At 38.8% G+C, this 18,862-nt stretch overlaps 2 protein-coding genes and 2 long non-coding RNA genes across 5 annotated transcripts in view; all 4 read right to left on the reverse strand.

Moving 5' to 3' along the window:
- Positions 1-18,862, reverse strand: part of LOC125478034 — a 46,510-nt gene that overhangs the window by 17,829 nt on the left and 9,819 nt on the right. The gene's annotated exons all lie outside the window — the stretch shown is intronic.
- LOC125478035 lies at positions 4,209-5,634 on the reverse strand. Its single transcript, XR_007258875.1, has 3 exons — positions 5,304-5,634; positions 5,093-5,183; positions 4,209-5,007 (listed from the first exon to the last, which is right to left on the reverse strand). It is a non-coding gene; the product is annotated as an uncharacterized LOC125478035 (long non-coding RNA).
- On the reverse strand, positions 8,645-11,087 carry LOC103934281 (receptor-like protein 3). Its single transcript, XM_048585738.1, has one exon. The coding sequence runs from the start codon at positions 11,033-11,035 to the stop codon at positions 8,801-8,803; it is 2,235 nt and encodes a 744-aa protein (XP_048441695.1). The 5' UTR covers positions 11,036-11,087; the 3' UTR covers positions 8,645-8,800.
- On the reverse strand, positions 15,479-17,857 carry LOC103927951 (receptor-like protein 2). The gene has a single exon (XM_009336936.2). The coding sequence runs from the start codon at positions 17,795-17,797 to the stop codon at positions 15,593-15,595; it is 2,205 nt and encodes a 734-aa protein (XP_009335211.2). The 5' UTR covers positions 17,798-17,857; the 3' UTR covers positions 15,479-15,592.

Genomic DNA, 18,862 nt, shown 5'->3' on the forward strand with positions numbered 1-18,862 from the left:
GCTTCCAAAGTCAGCTGACCTGCACAGGCAGTTTTGACAAATTTGTTACTTAAAATTCCACTTGTGTTATTTTTCTTTTCTTTACTTGAAAAATGCTACAAAACACAAAAACAAAGTAAATAACTCAAAAACATAAAGAACTAACTAAGAAAAGACAAGTGAATTTGATATAAAATATATATAAATATGAGCTTATCAATGAAACATGTTTTTCATATAAAGAATCCACTTCTACTGTGTCCCTCTCATTACCTATTCCCTCAACCAATATGATATTAGATACCCCCCCCCCCCAAATACCGTCCACAATCCTCTAATCTTTCCCCACCACACCTTCCTGCTATCCATCTTACCCATCCCACCAACTCCCCACCTCTCCCCCTAACCCTACTTCCCCACCTCTACCCGTCACTGCCTCATCTACCCCTTCATTAGTCTCCCATATCTCTCCTACTAACCTACCAACTATTCCCTTAAGACCCACGAATGTAAGTCACGTCCCTTTTCGATCCTCTTCATCTCAAAGGACTCTTCAACCTACTCACCCTATGACAACACGTGCTAAGGACGGGATTCATAAACCAAATCCCAAATATGCATTGCTTTCTACTGTTACTAATATTGTGGTTGAGCCTACTTGTTTTACACAGGCTAATAAATATCTTGAATGGCCCCAGGCAATGGCAAAAGAGTTTAATGCTCTCTTACAAACTGGCACATGGTCTTTGGTTCAATTTCTTTCTTTCATGAATGTTCTTCCCAATAAATGGGTCTATCGAATCAAACGGCACTCTGATGGTTCCATACAGCGATATAAAGCTAGACTCCTCGCAAATGGATTTCACCAACAAGATGGTATCGATTATAGCGAGACATTCAGTCCGGTGGTCACTTATGCAACAATTAGACTTATTCTCTCCATTGCCCTTCACTACAATTGGCCTATCAGACAACTTGATGTTTAAAATGCCTTCTTACATGGTTCTTTAGCTGAAGTCGTTTATATACGACAACCTTCAGGTTTTGTGGACCCTTAATTTCCATCACATGTATGTCGACTGCACAAGTCCCTATATGGTTTGAAACAAGCACCCTGTGCCTGGTTTCAATGTTTCTCCCAACACCTTGAAGACGTAGGGTTTCATGCCTCCCAAGCAGATTCTTCATTGTTCACATTCTTTAATGGATCTACTATTATCTATTTATTGATAAATGTCGATGACATCCTTGTTACTGGTAACAATCCATCATAAACATCTCGGCTTATTCATCAACTTGGTCAAAAATTTTCTATGAAGGATCTCAGACCTACACATTATTTTTTAGGCATGGAAATTACACGAACACCAACTGCCATGTATCTTTCCCAATCTAAGTACATCATTGACCTTCTCAAAAAGACCAATATGACTGATGCAAAGCCTCTCACCACTCCTGCTGCAGTTGGCCGCAAGTTAAGTCTCTATGAAGTGAACCTTTGTCAGATGGCACTCATTTTCGAAGCATAGTTAGTGCTCTCCAATACCTTCTTTTCACGAGGCCTGATATTGCTTTCGCCGTTAATCAGGTTTGCCAATATATGCATTCACCCACCACTGCTCATTGGGCTGCTGTTAAAAGCATCCTTCACTACTTGAAGGCCACTCATGCTCACGACATTGTTTATACACCTAGTTCTCTCACCTTCACTGCCTTTGTCGATGCGGATTATGCTGGCGATCCAGATGATCGACGCTCCACTAGGGGCTATTGCATTTTCCTTGGAAATAATCTCATCTCTTGGAGCTCTAAGAAACAACGAGGGGTGTCTCGCTCAAGCACTGAGGTCGAGTACAGACAACTCGCCTATACGGCAGCCACTTTATCTTGGTTTCGTCATCTCTTTCGTGACTTACACCTTTTTATTTCTCCACCGAAGTTATGGTGCGACAATATTAGTGCACCTGCAGTAGCTTCTAATCCTGTTTATTAGGCAAGGATGAGATACGTTGAAGTTGACTACCACTACGTCCACGAAAAGGTAGTGCGCAAAGAAATACAGGTTCGCTATGTCACCACTGCTGATCAAATTGTTGACCTTCTCACAAAAGGCTTGTCTACTGCTCATTTCAATTATCCGCTTTCCAAGCTTCCCGTGCGTCTCCACCCATTTAGCTTGCGAGAGTGTGATAAACCTATTATCCCTACACGTACTCCAGGTCAGCAAACCTCCAAGTCAGCCATCCACATCTCTGCAGTTCGAATCATCTCAGTCACTCTCATCAAGTCAACCTCGCAGTTTGGATAACTCAAGGACTCTTCATCAGATAGACTCTTCTATCTCTTCTTAGACTCTATTAGTTTGTATTTTGAATTTACTTGTAATCTGATATATGTTTACACTATAACCAACTTATCTTGTAATCTCTATATAATGAAGTCGAAACCTCACTCATAATTAACTGAGTTGAGCTTATGCAATCAGTCTCCAAAACCCTAGTTTAAACTCTTTCACCAAGTACATGGAAACTTTAAAAAAAAAAAAATGCAAGTGTTTTTTTTTCTTAAAGCACTTCAGCTACTTCAAGTGCTTCTTTCTAAAAGTATTTCAAGTAGTTTCTCTTATTTTATTATAAAAACTCACAAAATTAGTGTCAATTTTTTGCTAACATTGTTAAAAGCTCTTTTGGTGATCTTGAACACTTTTAGTTATTTTAAAAGCACGGTCAAACATGCCTAGTGTTGCGAAGTCTAGCTCTAAATTAAGAATAGAGAAGTGGTCTTTATCTCAAAATTTAAAACGCATATTTGACCTAGCAAAATGACATTATATCGCTAAAACGCTCATATGTCATAGAGAAGCATTAATTGTTGCTCATCTCCCCTTGTATTAGGGGCACAAATTGGACACAGGGGACCCCAACCTGAAAGTCTCAAACTGTATTCGAATTGCTCCATAATTTGGTCCGTTAATTAAAATGTCATGCATCTGTATTTTTCATATGAATTAAATTCCACGTTCTAAGTTATATTCATGCTAAAATGATTTTTGTTGGAAGATTGGACATTAGTCATTTTTTTCCCCCACTGAGTTATATATCTAACCCATCATACTGGCAATGTCCAATAAAATGCCGTATTTACGCAGCAATAGTTATCGACCGTAATTTAGATTGCCCCTTGAGATGGGCAAGAGGTATAGTGGTTCCATGGTACCATCGCCACCATCACTACCACCGCCCCACCACCACTGCAACCACCACACCACGCCACAACTATAACCCAGTTCAGCTGCAGAAAGAAGAAGTCTACGATCTTACGAAAAGAAAAGAAAATATATAGTGATGCTGCAGTTCAATTGATCTTGGAGAAAATAGACTACGGTTCTGTTGTAGGTTTTGCATTCACAACACAACCTTGCAGACCAACAAAATTGTGACCAAAATTGAACAAGAGATACCAAATCTGAAAAATAAAACCTGCCGCCTACAGCCGCACAGCTTCAGATCAATGTTAAATTATTGGCAAGGCAAGCCGGATACGGTGGTAGGGGAAGCCGGATATATCATGCGTGCGAAGGGGACAAAAAATTAACGGCAATGACATTTCACAGTATGTACACATATTTTTCTCTTGAAAAGATTGCATTGCAGCTCGATGAACTCTTCGTTGCCATAAAAGAAACTAATGTTAATCTACAACAAAAACAAGCAAATTGTATCTGTTTCAAAGTAAATTATGAAAGAACAAAAGTTACCCTCCATACGCCATTTCATCTGTGCCTAGGAATGCAGAAACTTAAGTGCATTCCCTTGGTTTCTCATTCACTATGCTAACAGACAGTGGCGGATTCAGGATTTCAAGATCGGGGGATCCCAAGATAAAAGTTCAAAAAATATATATTAGACTAATTTGGTTCCATAACACTTTTTTTTTAAATTGAATTTCGTTCATTGAATAATCAAAATTAATCAACCACATCAAGTGGCCCAGTAGTAAGGGTGCGGATTTTAGCTCTTAAAATACAAAAAACAGGGAGGTTCCGGGTTCAAAGCTCCAAGCTAGTGAGTCTGCTTGACTGTGGCCATGAGAAAGCTGAAATGCCTTTGTGAGTTTTCTAGGCTCTTAGAAGGGGTGGATAACTGTGGCTTACCACTAGTTTTCCCACTTTAAAAATAATAATAATAATAATAATCAAGATTAATCTCAAAGGTAATAAAACCAACAAATTCTCCTCAGCAACATAACACATCAATTAATGACTTTACAAAGATGAAATTTGTTAATGTAACATATATATTACAATTGGGAGTTGAGACTAGAGTCTAGGATTAATAAACTTAAATGAATTTGGAAGAAATAAAATTAGGCAGCTAGAGGTGGTGGAACGGCAAATGGTGCTGGGGGATGGGATAACTTGAGTTTAAAGTTGGGAGGTTGCGACGATTTGGAGGATTAAAACAAAAATTAGAAACCTCTTCTTCTTCTTTGTAAGCACTGCTGTATGCACATCCATGGAGGCAACAAGCCTCTCCGCTGCACCTGCTCAAATTGTTGGAAGGTCCCGAAGGTCGATCACAAGTGTTTTTTCGGGCTTCCGGAGGATCTCGGAACCTCCCGGTTCCCTATATGGATCCGTCCATGCTAACAAAGGATGAGGTTACCATAGCTACTTCCATTTTTCAGTTTTTGGTAGCTCTGGTCTGGTCTGCGAACAAAACTTCTTTTCGAATTTTCTCTCTTTACAAGCTCTAGATCCAGTTTCTCCAAAGGTGAGATATGTGACATGCAACTTGACCATTTATTAGAGTCTTTCTGTCAAGCTATTAAGAATAAAGAGTAGATTGCAGTAAAATGCGAACAAACAACACTGAAAAACATTAGAAACTAGTTGATCGAATCTTATATGCTAATTCAAACACACAAATATTCGAAGAAAATATCATAAAACTTACTGAATCTTACATGACTTCACCTTGGGGTCTTTGAATGCTTCTATTGTTCTCTGCTTGATTCGCTCACAAGTCTCTGCATTATATGAAAGATCAAAACTTCAGATTCAGCCAAATGTATGAAAGTTTAAAATACAACCAACATTTGGACACAGTTTTACCTGAACTATGTTTCGTGCCTTTGTTCCATGTTATCCTCCCTTCGTTGGCTTGTCATTTTTTTTTCCGTCTCTGTCTCTCCTTTTCTTCTTGCTAAGAAACAATTAGTTGAGAAAATGAGAGAAATAGGCGTAATGACAGACCTCGTAACTTTGACAGATCAAGGAATATTGAAAGGAGAGAAAATATGCAGAATTGTGATTTTCAGAAAACCGGTCCATCTCCTGTGCCTAATCAAGCTGGGCCAAATTCGGGACCTGAACCTGCCAGCATGGGTCCTACACCCCCGAACAGGGCTCCAATGCCGCCTCCCAACATGGGTCCATCAAACAACTACAATAATCCCTCGCCAAGCAACTGCAATTCTGGGCCACCTCCCGGCAACTACAATCAGATGCGTCCTAATGACCCGGGAGGGGTGCCACTAAACTGTTGAAATATAAATGTGTTGACTGGTTTATGTTTAAATTTCAACTGTAATGTTGTTATTGGAGAGTGTTAGTTACATGGCTCATAAGCATGAGATAGGTATTTAGCTCATAGGCTAGATGAAATCGAGGGCTGAGAATCTGAGATTAACTAAGAATTGTTTTGGCTCTCTCTCCTTTAACGGTTAGTTTTTGTATGGTTGTGTGAGCTCACAAGCTTTAGTGTGAATGAATGGCATCAGCAGAGTAACATTCTCTGTGTGAACAATTTTCAAGAATGTGTTCTTTCATTTCTGATTTTGTTTGCTCCGTTTAATCCGAAACTGAAAAGAGCTTGATAGCTCATCACTAATTTAATGTCTTTGGATTATGAGAAATCAGAATTGGAAATGGAATTTTAGAATATATATGTCTGTGTTTATAGTGTATTTGTATCTTTAATTCATTTTCAATTTATATCTGTATTTGTTTTTTCAAAGTTGTTGCTTTTTAATTTTCTCTTTTTCGCTCTTGATTACGGTAGTATTTTGGGTTAAGTTGATTTGTATTGCACCAGGAAACTTTTGTTTGAGAAAATACAAGAGGTTGTTTCTCTTGGGGGAGGGTTGTATGCACATGCTACTTTCTGGCATTTATCTTGTTGTAGGATATTAGTTTATTTGTGTTATACGCCGACTCGATTATGGTGTATAATATATGAACATTTTCTTAATACCGTTAATGGCCTTCTGTTGTATGCAGCTGTAAAAGTTAATGGCTTTCTGTTGTAAGATAGGAAATGATTTTGTAATTGCAATTGGCCTTTTATATCATTTTTGTAGGGTTTTTGACTTGATTTTTTTATATCACATAAATGTGTGTGTTGCGCTAAATTTCTTTTGTTTCTGTATATTTCCGCCGAAATTTGGGGGTGCAATTCTTAATGTTGGGTTATATGTTTTGAAGTTCTAACAAAAGCAAAACTCATTAACTTTTTTGTAGGCTTTTGATATTCAAAATCTAAACTATAAACCCACTTTGTGGCAGGGTCTTAATGATCTCTTAAATAGTATGGTCTTAATCATGTTTCTTATAGCATGGTCTTGATCACTTTTTTTTTTTACAGACTAAAGTTTTTGTAAGATTAATGGCTTTCACATTTCAAAAAGCACATAGGATTGTACTGTATTCCTATTGTTTGTGTTTCCTGTGATTTATATTTTGTAATGAAGATTTATACAACCAAGTTTACATTGCTTGTATGCGTTCGGCTGAACTGCAGTGAGGAAGAAGCAAGAATGAAGATCTACTCAGTTTCAACTAGGTGCTATTATGCGTTTGGGGCGCTTGTATCCGAAGAGGTTTCACTCAAAATCAAAGGTGATTCTGCCTCTAAGTTGGGATTTTATTATTTTCTTGTGTCTGAGTTCTCATGTATATATGTGTGTGTGTATTTGTAAAATTCTTGCAGAGTTGCCTGGAGTCCGTTGGGTACTTCCCGATTCCTACTTGGATGTTAAGAACAAAGATTATGGAGGTACGGATATGCTTGTTTATTCAAGTTGAATTTCAAAGAAAACAAATTATTTATAGCAATTGATTCATTTAAGTCATAAGTTCCATTCCGTAATTGCTCTGGCAGTCTGATGATATTTTGATTTTAGATTTATTTCTTTATTTTTTCTGACAAAGGATAGTTTGAGGCTCTAGAATGTTACAGATGTGAAAGTTATTAGGCAGTTGATGTTGTAGCAGTGCTAGTGGTGTGTAGAACCGGTGAAATATAAAGACCCCTGTTGAAGGCTTTCTGCAACCCTAGTCATTTTGTACAGAGTTTTTGTGTAAAATATTATAATTTTGAACTAACTAGTTTCGCGTGTTGATTACATCCGAAAAAAATGATCCACGGTAATTTTCATTTCAAAATTTCTGTACTCCCAAGAATTGTGGTCTGGGTACCGAGTGTTATAGTAATACTAAACAGTGTGTGTTTTTTTCTATGTTGTATAGCTTTTTCTATGTTGTTTTCAACTAAGTTAACCAGGAAAATTCTTTTATCCACGATTTGTTTGCTTTCTTGTTTGTTTTGGCAGGTAAACCTTTTATTAATGGCCAAGCAGTGCCATATGATCCCAAGTACCATGAGGAATGGATAAGAAACAATAGTCGAGCAAATGAGAGAAACAGGCGTAATGACAGACCTCGTAACTTTGACAGATCAAGGAACTTTGAAAGGAGAAGGGAAAATATGCAGAATCGTGATTTTCAGAATACGGGCCCATCTCCTATGCCTAATCAAGCTGGGCCAAATTCGGGACCTGGACCTGCCAACATGGGTCCTCCACCCCCCAACAGGGGTCCAATGTCTCCCAACATGGGTCCTCCACCCCCCAACAGGGCTCCAATGCCACCTCCCAACATGGGTCAACCAAACAACTACAATAATCCCCAGCCAAGCAACAACTGGAATTCTGGGCCACTAAACAGCTACAATCAGGCGCCTCCCAACAGCTACAATCAGATGCCGCCCAACAACTACAATCAGATGCCTCTCAATAACCCGGGAGGGGTGCCACCAAACAACATGGCTCCGCCTTCTAATGCAGGATGGAATGACCCTGGACAATACCAGAATAACTACACGCCAGACAGGGATGCTGGAGTCAATCCTGACGAGGAGGTTGCTCGAGATGGGCTGTAGGTTTCAATGTTTCTGGTCTTGAATGATATTTCGTTTGGCATGTTGCTGTGGTCGGATCATGGTTGCCTTTCATCCGAATATGATTACACTTTCAAGGTCATATCTTATGCGATTAGTTGTGTCTTTACTTTGGTGCGCGACATGAGTTCTTTCAGGTAGTGCATATATTGACAGAAAGCATACTGCATTGGGGATACTTGTTAAATGGAACATTTTAATTTGCAGTACTCTCTGAAGATTATGTGTTGCTATTCGTTCGTAGATTGTTTTTGCATATTTTGGGGGTGATGTTATTTTGCTAGAAAAATGACATGTTACATTGTCAATTTCGTAACCCGATTCTCAGTTTGGCCCCTAAATCAAAATTTTGACTTCTTTTGGCTATGTTTGGGGTGAGGGATTTCCAAGTCTCAAGGAATTGAGACCAAGTTAGAGGGGATTGGAAATGTGGGAGGGATATGGGAGGGATTTTTAAATTACGATTTACGAGTCATTTACAAATCAGTAACTTCGACATCGTAGGGACGTTTATTATAAAATAAAATACATGACAGAGTATTCGAAACCCCCAAATGTAACCGAGAAAAAACAAGGAACTCTATTTAGCTAAGCCATGGTTTCATCCTATTCATGCGCACTGCTAACATGACATAGAGCCTATCCTGTACATTGTCTATGAACTGAAAGTACGCATACCTCCATGTCTTCTTTACGATCAAAGAACCACATACTCCCCATAATCCAAAAATAAACCCGAACACAGCCGAAATATAGAACCACGGAAGTTGATGCCCATCGTCCTCATCATCGTGGTTATTCTTACCATGCGCATCAGTGCGACACTCGTTTGGAAGTGGGGCACCGCAAAGTTTTGGATTCCCCTCAAATGCAGAAGCTTCAAAGCTTTGGAGCTGAGTGCTTGTTGGGATTGGACCTTCGAGATTATTGTAAGAGACATCAAAGCTCTTCAAGAAATTAAGGCTCACTAGAGACGATGGAATTTTTCCGGACAAGTGATTCTTGGAGAGACTCAAAGCTTGTAACTTCATAAGGTTAGACATTTGGTCTGGAATGTTACCGGAGAAGTTGTTGTTGTCTAGATGCAACTCTTGGAGAAGCTGCAGTTGGCCGATCTCAGACGGTATATTACCGGTAATGTTGTTGGAAGAAAGTTCTATCGATGAAGGAACGCTGGACAATATGTGGCGTAATCCATAGGTGATTAGTACCCCTCTCGAGTTCTTAATGTAGAGTGGCAATTCGACATCATATTGGTCTGCTTGAGCTGCAATAAGTTCATGTACCAACGCCGGTAGTCTACAAAGTTCTTTCGGAAATTCACCTGAAATAAGGTTCATTGACAAGCCTATATTAAAAAGTCTTGGTAGATCAGTCCCCAACCAGCTAGGAATTGTCCCTGTGATTTTGTTGCCATCCAGAGCCAAGATCTCTAGGCTCTTTAGCTTTGCTAACCATACAGGTATTCGACCTGTGAGATCACAATGCGCCAAGCTCAAAAATTGAAGATTTCGAAATCCATCAAAACTAACCATTTCATCATCAGATGGCATTTCTTCACCATTAAAGGAATGTGTAAGGAGGAGTATTTGAAGACTTTTGCAATGCATCAATATCTTCATTGCTCCTGTGACATTTTCCAATCGGAGGCTACCAAGAGAGAGGAAGGACAGAGAGTTTAGCGAAAGAATCTCAGGTTGTATTTGTCCCTCTAGATTGTTCAAAGCTAATCGAATTGCTTTTAGGGATCTACATGAGTAAAGGCTTGTTGGCAACTTACCAGTGAAGTTGTTCATGTACAGGTCAAGTTTAGTAAGTTGAACAAGTTTGGAGAAATTAAGCTTGGTAATGTCTCCTTCCAAGTTATTTTTTGCCAAACGTAGTTCTACAAGGCTGCTGCAATTCATCAAAGATTGGGGCAACGAACCTTGTAGGTCGTTGAAATCGAGCTTTATGATTTTTAACCTGGAGAGCTTCCCCAAACGGAGAGGGAGTACTCCGCTCAGTTGATTGAAGGAGAGATCAAGGATTACGAGGTTGTTGAGGTTGACAATTCTCTCACTAATGCCTCCATATAGTGAATTCAGAGGTACTGCAATTTCTTCGAGTTTGGTAGCATTATAGATATCTTCTGGAAGTAGCCCTGAGAGATTATTGTGACCAGCACGGAAGATCTGCAGCTCGGAACACCTCCCAAAACCACGTAAAATGTTGCCATTAAATTGGTTTGAGGAAAAATCCAACACTCTAATCAAGGGGTTAGAATGGAGACATATAGAGGATGGGATGTAGCTGGAGAAGGCATTGTTGCTGACGTTGAAACTTGTCAAATTCCAAGCATGCATGAAGAACGAAGACGGAATTGGACCATGGAAGCGATTGCTTGACAAATCGAGTGTCCGGATGTTTCTAGATGTTAGAGACAAAGGTAGCACTCCAAAAAGAAGGTTATAGCTCAAATCAAGAATCTCAAGAGAATCCAAGGACTCAAAGAGTTTATTTTCAAGTGAACTGTGAAGTGAATTATGGGAGAGATTCAAGTGGGTGAGATGAGTGAGGTTTCCAAGTGAGAATGACGAGGTAAAAATAACTCCGTGTAGCCCCTTCGAGGGTAAGAGCAAATGGGTGACCTGACCTTCCGGATTACAAGTGATGCCTTCCCAAGTACAACAGTTAATGGAAGTCCAATTTAAAGGAGGAGAGGATAGAGTGAGGTTGAAGGACAAGAGAGCGCTACGTTCATTTTGGTTGCATGCGTGGATATTTGGAGATATAATGGACGTGAATAAGAGGATTATGAGGAGGAAGCCATGAGCCATTTTGTTTGAAGGTTTGCTGCAGTTCAATGTTTTTTGTCTTCGTATATATAGCACGATCTTGAGTCTCTACATTTAAAAAATGATGCTTGATTAGATGTGAAAGCATCTTTTGCAACATTAGAAAACAACCATAATCACACATTAGAAGTCGAGGGGCCCTCCAAGATCCCGACTGAGAATTTGGCAACAAGCGTAACCACACAATGCAATATTTCCAACCCCTTGAAGACGCCGAATGGAGATTTTCCACTAAAGAACCCACAAACGACAACCTTCGCTCGTTGGATCTACCAAAGAAAATTCAAGGTGGGGCATATGATAACAACAAAAGATAATAAGCCTAATTTTTTATGATAAGAAGCCTAATTAGGCCCCAAGTACACGAAACATTTAAAAAAAAAATGCAAGTGGTTTTTTTTTTTTTTTTTTTTTTTCTAAAAAGCACTTCAGCTGCTTCAAGTGCTTCATTCTATGAGCATTAGTAGTTTTTATTATTTTATTATAAAACTCACAAAATTATTGTCAATTTTTTGCCAACGTCGTTAAAAGCTCTTTCGGCAATTTTAAAACATTTTTAGTTACTTTAAAAGCAGTTAAACATGCCTAATTTTGCGAAGCCTAGCTCTAAATTAAGAATAGAGAAGTAGTGAGTGTTCTTTCTTCTGTATCTCAAAACTTAAAACACGTATTTGACCTAGCAAAATGATATATTATACATATACTAAAATTCAGTTCTCTAGCACTGTTCATTAACATTGAAAGGACAGAAATGCCCTCAGTTTCTTCTTTGGATAACATACTGTTTAGGTTTTCTACAGTAAAAAGTCTCTTTTGCCCTTCCGAGACTCGGGCCTTTCATCGTTTCTTTCTCTGCTTCGACCGCATTGTTTTTACTTTACCTTTCCACGCATCAAACATTGACCCGCCCTCTATCGAGAGATTTTTCAATAGGACCGTCACATGAGGTGGTACATCACGTGTTCCTATATAAATGGTGATTTAGGTATGTTAAAAAGTTAATAACTTAAAAATTAAAAATTTCCACCATTTGCATATATGAGAAGAAAGGAGGAACAAAGTGAAGAAACAAACTCATTTGATTAAGGAAGTTCAACTCTACTCATTGTTTCTTATTTTAGATAGGGCTGTAATTGGATTTCCACACATATACAAGTAGTACGGTTTATCATGTATATTTAAAACTTGTGATATATTTTATACAGTTTTAAAACCCGCAGCATCGCGCGGGCACTCTTGCTAGTTATATGGCTAAAACGCTCATGTCATAGGGAAGCAATAACTGTCGTTCATCTCACCGTGTATTAGGGGCACAAATTGGAGACCCCAACCTTAAAGTCTCAAACTGTATTCGAATTGCTCAATAATTTGGTCTAATTAAATGCATGCATCTGTATTGTTCATGTGAATTAAATTCCACGCTCTACGTTATTTTCCTATTGAAATGATTTTTCTTTGAAGATTGGACGTCACTCATTTTTCTCCACCACTGAGTTACATATCTGATCCATCATACTCGCAATGTCCATTAAGAAGTTGTATTTATGCATCAATAGTTATTGACCATAATTAAGATAGCCCCGTGAAGATGGGCAAGTGGTACTATGGTACTGTGATGAACCAATTTTTATACTATATATTTCGTCCTTTTATATTTGTTTTCTTGTCTAGTTTAGTTGGAAGTTTTAAGTATTTGGGATACTTTTGCCATTTTGTGTTTCTAGGAGTAGCATGATTGAGTTTGGTGGATGTAGAAACTGATTTTCCTTGGTTATTACACCATCAATCTACATTACACACACACACACACACACACAAGTAAGTAGCTAATACTCTACGGTTACATCTTAAAGACCATAAATATACACATAAATATGGAGTTACAACATAACGGACAATTGGTCAATATTATATAATTAGTGTCATTAACTAGTGTAACTCCCTAACAATGGAAAAGTATGCAAACGGTTGAATTTTTGAGCTCAGCTGAAGATAATCATATCAAGCATACGTCTGTCGTAGTCCTCTCACAGGAAATGGGCTTCAAACGTTACTAAAAGCCGAATCTAGTGGAATCTAGTTGGAGTAGAGATTAATAATTGCATCTGCACATTTTAATAACGTAGCATTTGGTTCTATCTGACCAAAAAGATAAGGTTGGGGACAATGAAAATGGAGGACGACCATTTTGTTGTGAAAAGAAGATTTCAAACCAAATTGAATACTTTTAAGTGGAATAGTCTTGTCTTGTGGTGGATCAAATAGTAAGTCTTGTCTTTATAATACAATTCTTAAACGGGTGAAGAGAAAAAAAAAAGAAGGGCAGAGGAACGGACAGGAGGGAGGAGCACACATGGAAGTGGGAAAGAAAGAGAAGAAAAAATAAAATAAAATAAAAGTGTGGACGGAACACACGGCATTATGGAAGGAGGAAAGAAAAGATAGTGGAAAATAAAGGGAATGGGGATTATTGGGTTGGACCCGACTTCTTTGCCCTCGCAGTTCTCATATGCTCCCATGTTCTTCTATTTTGTGCGGTCATAGTTCTATTACGTCAATATTTTATATTAATTTTTTTATAGAGATAATAAAACAAAAAACAATAGTAATATAAAATATTGACGTGATTTAACCATTATCGTACAAATAAAAGGGGATGAGAGTGTATGGGAACTTGGAGGGTAGAGAAGCCAGGTCGATTGGGTTTTGGTTGGCAACTTTACAGTTACTTGGACAAAGAGAGAGCGAAAGAGAAGGAACAGACTCGGAGAGGAAAAACAAAAGGCAAAGGGAGAAACGGACGAAAGGCAGAGGAAAGAAGTGGAAGAGCATTGAAGGGCAGAGGAGAGGAAGTCAGGAGCAGAGAAAAGCAAAGGAATGGAGAGCTCGTCTAGTAAAAAGGGTGTCTTCTTTCTTTGATTTTTCGTAGATAATTTCTTATGTATTAATACAAGTATATGTAACTAATTTCCTTTTGCTAGAGTGAGGTCATGAGCCTCAACTTGAATATGTAGATTTCTCTTTTAATTGCTTAAGTGTTGTACATGCTTGCTTTGATATTTTCAATCAATGAATTAAACATGTGCCTTGACGCTTGATCACCATTAAGATGCTTAGAAAAGTTATCGGATGCAATTTTGAATGAATGTCATGTTAAAATTGGTTATGCTTCTTGTGAGTGAGGATTGTAATTTCTCCTAATGTAAATATCATTCTCTTGGGAATTACATGGTTTACCAAAAGGATTTTCACCAAGATTAATGAATCACTCACGTTTATATTTAATCCAAACGTCATGGATGAATTGCATGTAGTGGCATGCGTTTTAGCTTGAACTAGTAAAATACCCTTGCGTTGTTGCAGGACTTGAATGCACAAGCCTTAACTACATGAATAAGACACATTTAACCTGAAAACAAATTCAACATAATCATGAAAGAACAAAAGGCTTAGATGAGTGAATGGTGTAGGTAAGATAAGCATCTTGGCTTTTATATACATTCAACCGAGTTGATTACAAAAGATGTGGTTGCAAAAAATGCTTTGTTTCCCTAAGCAACATGCATTTTACACATATATTGCCCTTGAAGTTAAGATGGCAAAATGTATGTCCTGCGGGCCATAACCAGGCGCCTCCCAACAACTACAATCAGATGCCACCCAACAACTACAATCAGATGCCTCCCAATAACCCGGCCCGGGGGGGGGGGGGCGCCAAACAACATTGCTCCGCCTTCTAATGCAGGATGGAATGACCCTGGACAATACCAGAATAACTACACGCCAGACGGGGATGCTGGAGTCAATCCTGGTCCAAACCGTTACTAAGCTTGAGGCTAGTTGCGGTATGATGAGTCTTGTAGGCATGTTGTAGATAAACGAGGAGGTTGCTCGAGATGGGCTGTAGGTTTCAATGTTTCTGGTCTTGAATGATATTTCGTTTGGCATATTGCTGTGGTCCGAACCTGGTTGCCTTTCATCCGAATTTGATTACACTTTCAAGGTCATATCTTATGCGCTTAGTCGTGTCTTTACTTTGGTGCGCAACATGAGTTCTTTCAGGTAGTGCACATATTGACAGAAAGCAGACTGCATTGGGGATCCTTGTTAAATGGAACATGTTAATTTGCAGTCCTCTGTGAAGATTATGTGTTGCTATTCGTTCGTAGATTGTTTTTGCATGCTATGCTCTCACGTTGTTTTTGCACATTTTGGTGGTGATGTTATTTTGCTAGAAAAATGACATGTTACATTGTCATTTTGGTAACCCGAGTCTCAGTTTGGCCCCTGAATCAAAATTTTGACTTCTTTTGGCTATGTTTGGGGTGAGGGATTTCCAAGTCTCAAGGAATCGAGACCAAGTTAGAGGGGATTGGAAATGTGGGAGGGATATGAGAGGGATTTTCAAAAACGATTTACGAGTCATTTACAAAGCAATAACTTCGATAGCGTAGGGACGTTTATTATAAAACGAAATACATAACAGAGGTTTATATTCGAAACCCTCAAATGTAACCGAGAAAAAACAAAGAACTCTATTTAGCTACGCCATCGTTTCATCCTATTCATGTGCACTGCTAACATGACATAGAGCCTATCCTGTACATTGTCTGTGAACTGAAAATATGCATATCTCCATGTCTTTTTTAAGATCAAAGAACCACATACTCCCCAGAATCCGAAAATAAACCCCAACACAGCTGAAATATAGAACCACGGTAGTCGATGCCCATCGTCCTCATCATCTCGGTTATTCTTATCATGCGCATCAATGCGACACTCGTTTGGAAGTGGTGCACTGCAAAGTTTTGGATTCCCCTCAAATGCAGAAGCTTCAAAGCTTTGGAGCTGAGTGCTTGTTGGGATTGAACCTTCGAGATTATTGTACGAGACATCAAAGCTCTTCAAGAAATTAAGGCTCGCCAGAGACGATGGAATTTTTCCGGACAAGTGATTCTTGGAGAGATTCAAAGCTTCTAAGTTCTTAAGGTTAGACATTTGGTCTGGAATGTTGCCGGAGAAGTTGTTGCCGTCTAGATACAACTCTTGTAGAAGCATTAGTTGGCCGATCTCAGACGGTATATTACCGATAATGTTGTTGGAAGAAAGACTTATCAATCCAGGAAAGCCAAACAATATGCGGCCTACGCTCCGGTTGTAACTGTAGCTTGGCAATTCGAGATCATATTGGTCTGCAATAGGTTCATGTACCAACGCTGGTAGTCTACAAAGTTCTTTCGGAAATTCACCTGAAATAAGGTTTGATTCCAAGCTCGTATAAAAAAGCCTTGGTAGATCAGTCCCAAACCAGCTAGGAATTGTCCCTGTGATTTTGTTACCTGCCAGAAGCAAGACCTCAAGACTCTTTAGCTTTGATAACCATACAGGTATTTGACCGGTGAGATCACAATGCGACAAGCTCAACAATCGAAGATTTCGGAATCCATCAAAACCAACCATGTCATCGTCAGATGGTATTCCTTCACCATTAAAGGATTGTGGAAGGAAGAGTACTTGAAGATTTTTGCAATGCATCAATATCCTCATTGCTCCTGTGACATTTTTCAATCGGCCGCCACCAAGAGAGAGGAAGGACAGAGAGTTTAGGGAAAGAATCTCAGGTTGTATTTGTCCCCCTAGATTGTTCAAACCTAATCGAATTGCTTTCAGGGATCTACATGAGTAAAGGCTTGTTGGCAACTTACCAGTGAAGTTGTTCCAAAACAGGTCAAGTTTAGTAAGTTGAACAAGTTTGGAGAAATTAAGCTTGGTAATGTCTCCTTCCAAGTTATTTCGTCCCAAACGTAGTTCTACAAGACTGGTGCAACTCATTAAAGATTGGGGCAACGAACCTTTTAGGTCGTTCAAATCTAGCTTTACGATTTTTAACCTGGAGAGCTTCCCCAAATGGAGAGGGAGCACTGAGCTTAGTTGATTGAAGGAGAGGTCAAGGATTGCGAGGTTGGTGAGGTTGACAATTTTATCACTAATGCCTCCATATAGTGAATTCATATGTACTGCAACTTCTTCGAGTTTGGTAGCATTATAGATATCTTCTGGAAGTAGCCCTGAGAGATTATTGTGGCCAGCACGAAAAATCTGCAGCTCGGAACACCTCCCAAAACCATGGTAAATGTTGCCATTGAATTGGTTTGAGGAAAAATCCAACACTTTAATCAAGGGGTTAGAATGGAGACATATAGAGGATGGGATGTACCTGGAAAAGGCATTGTTGCTGACGTTGAAACTCGTCAAATTCCAAGCATGCATGAAGAACGAAGATGGAATTGGACTATGGAACTGATTGCTTGATAAATCGAGTGTCCGGATGTTGCCGGATGTTAGAGACAAAGGTAGCTCTCCAGAAAGAAGGTTATAGCTCAAATCAAGAATCTTAAGAGAATTCAAGGACTCAAAGAGTCCATTTTTGAGTGAACCGTGAAGTGAATTGCGGGAGAGATTCAAGTGGGTGAGATGCGTGAGGTTTGCAAGTGAGGATGATGAGGTAAAAATAACTCCGTCGAGCCCCTTCGAGGGTAAGACCAAATGGATGACCCGACCTTCTGGATTACAAGTGATGCCTTCCCAAGTACAACAGTTAATGGAAGTCCAATTTAAAGGAGGAGAGGATAGAGTGAGGTTGAAGGACAAGAGAAAGCTACGTTCATTTTGGTTGCATGCGTGGATATTTGGAGATATAATGGACGTGAATAAGAGGATTATGAGGAGGAAGCCATGAGCCATTTTGTTTGAAGGCTTGCTGCATTTCAATGCTTTTTGTCTTCGTACATATAGCACGATCTTGAGTCTCTACATTTAAAAAACTATGCTTGATTAGATGAAAAAGCAGCTTTTGCAACATTAGAAAACAACCATAATCACACATTAGAAGTCGAGGGGCCCTCCAAGATCCCGACTGAGAATTTGGCAAACAAGCGTAACCACACAATGCAATATTTCCAACCCCTTGAAAACGCCGAATGGAGATTTTCCACTAAAGAACCCACAAACGTCAACCTTCGCTCGTTGGATCTACCAAAGAAAATTCAAGGTGGAGCAGATGATCACAACAAAAGATAATAAGCCTAATTTTTTATGATAAGAAGCCTAATTAGGCCCCAAGTACACGAAACATTTAAAAAAAAATGCAAGTGGTTTTTTTTTTTCTTTCTAAAAAGCACTTCAGCTGCTTCAAGTGCTTCATTCTATGAGCATTTCAAGTAGTTTTTATTATTTTATTATAAAACTCACAAAATTATTGTCAATTTTTTGCCAACGTCGTTAAAAGCTCTTTCGGCAATTTTAAAACATTTTTAGTTACTTTAAAAGCAGTTAAACATGCCTAATTTTGCGAAGCCTAGCTCTAAATTAAGAATAGAGAAGTAGTGAGTGTTCTTTCTTCTGTATCTCAAAACTTAAAACACGTATTTGACCTAGCAAAATGATATATTATACATATACTAAAATTCAGTTCTCTAGCACTGTTCATTAACATTGAAAGGACAGAAATGCCCTCAGTTTCTTCTTTGGATAACATACTGTTTAGGTTTTCTACAGTAAAAAGTCTCTTTTGCCCTTCCGAGACTCGGGCCTTTCATCGTTTCTTTCTCTGCTTCGACCGCATTGTTTTTACTTTACCTTTCCACGCATCAAACATCGACCCGCCCTCTGTCGAGAGATTTTTCAATAGGACAGTCACATGAGGTGGTACATCACGTGTTCCTATATAAATGGTGATTTATGTATGTTAAAAAGTTAAGAACTTAAAAATTAAAATTTTCCACCATTTGCATATATAAGAAGAAAGGA

Source organism: the organism of the source record quoted next, unplaced genomic scaffold (genome assembly GCF_019419815.1).
Source record: "Pyrus x bretschneideri cultivar Hongxiangsu unplaced genomic scaffold, Pyrus_bretschneideri_v1 Contig23, whole genome shotgun sequence".
In the NCBI taxonomy this organism is placed as follows: Eukaryota; Viridiplantae; Streptophyta; class Magnoliopsida; order Rosales; family Rosaceae; genus Pyrus; species Pyrus x bretschneideri.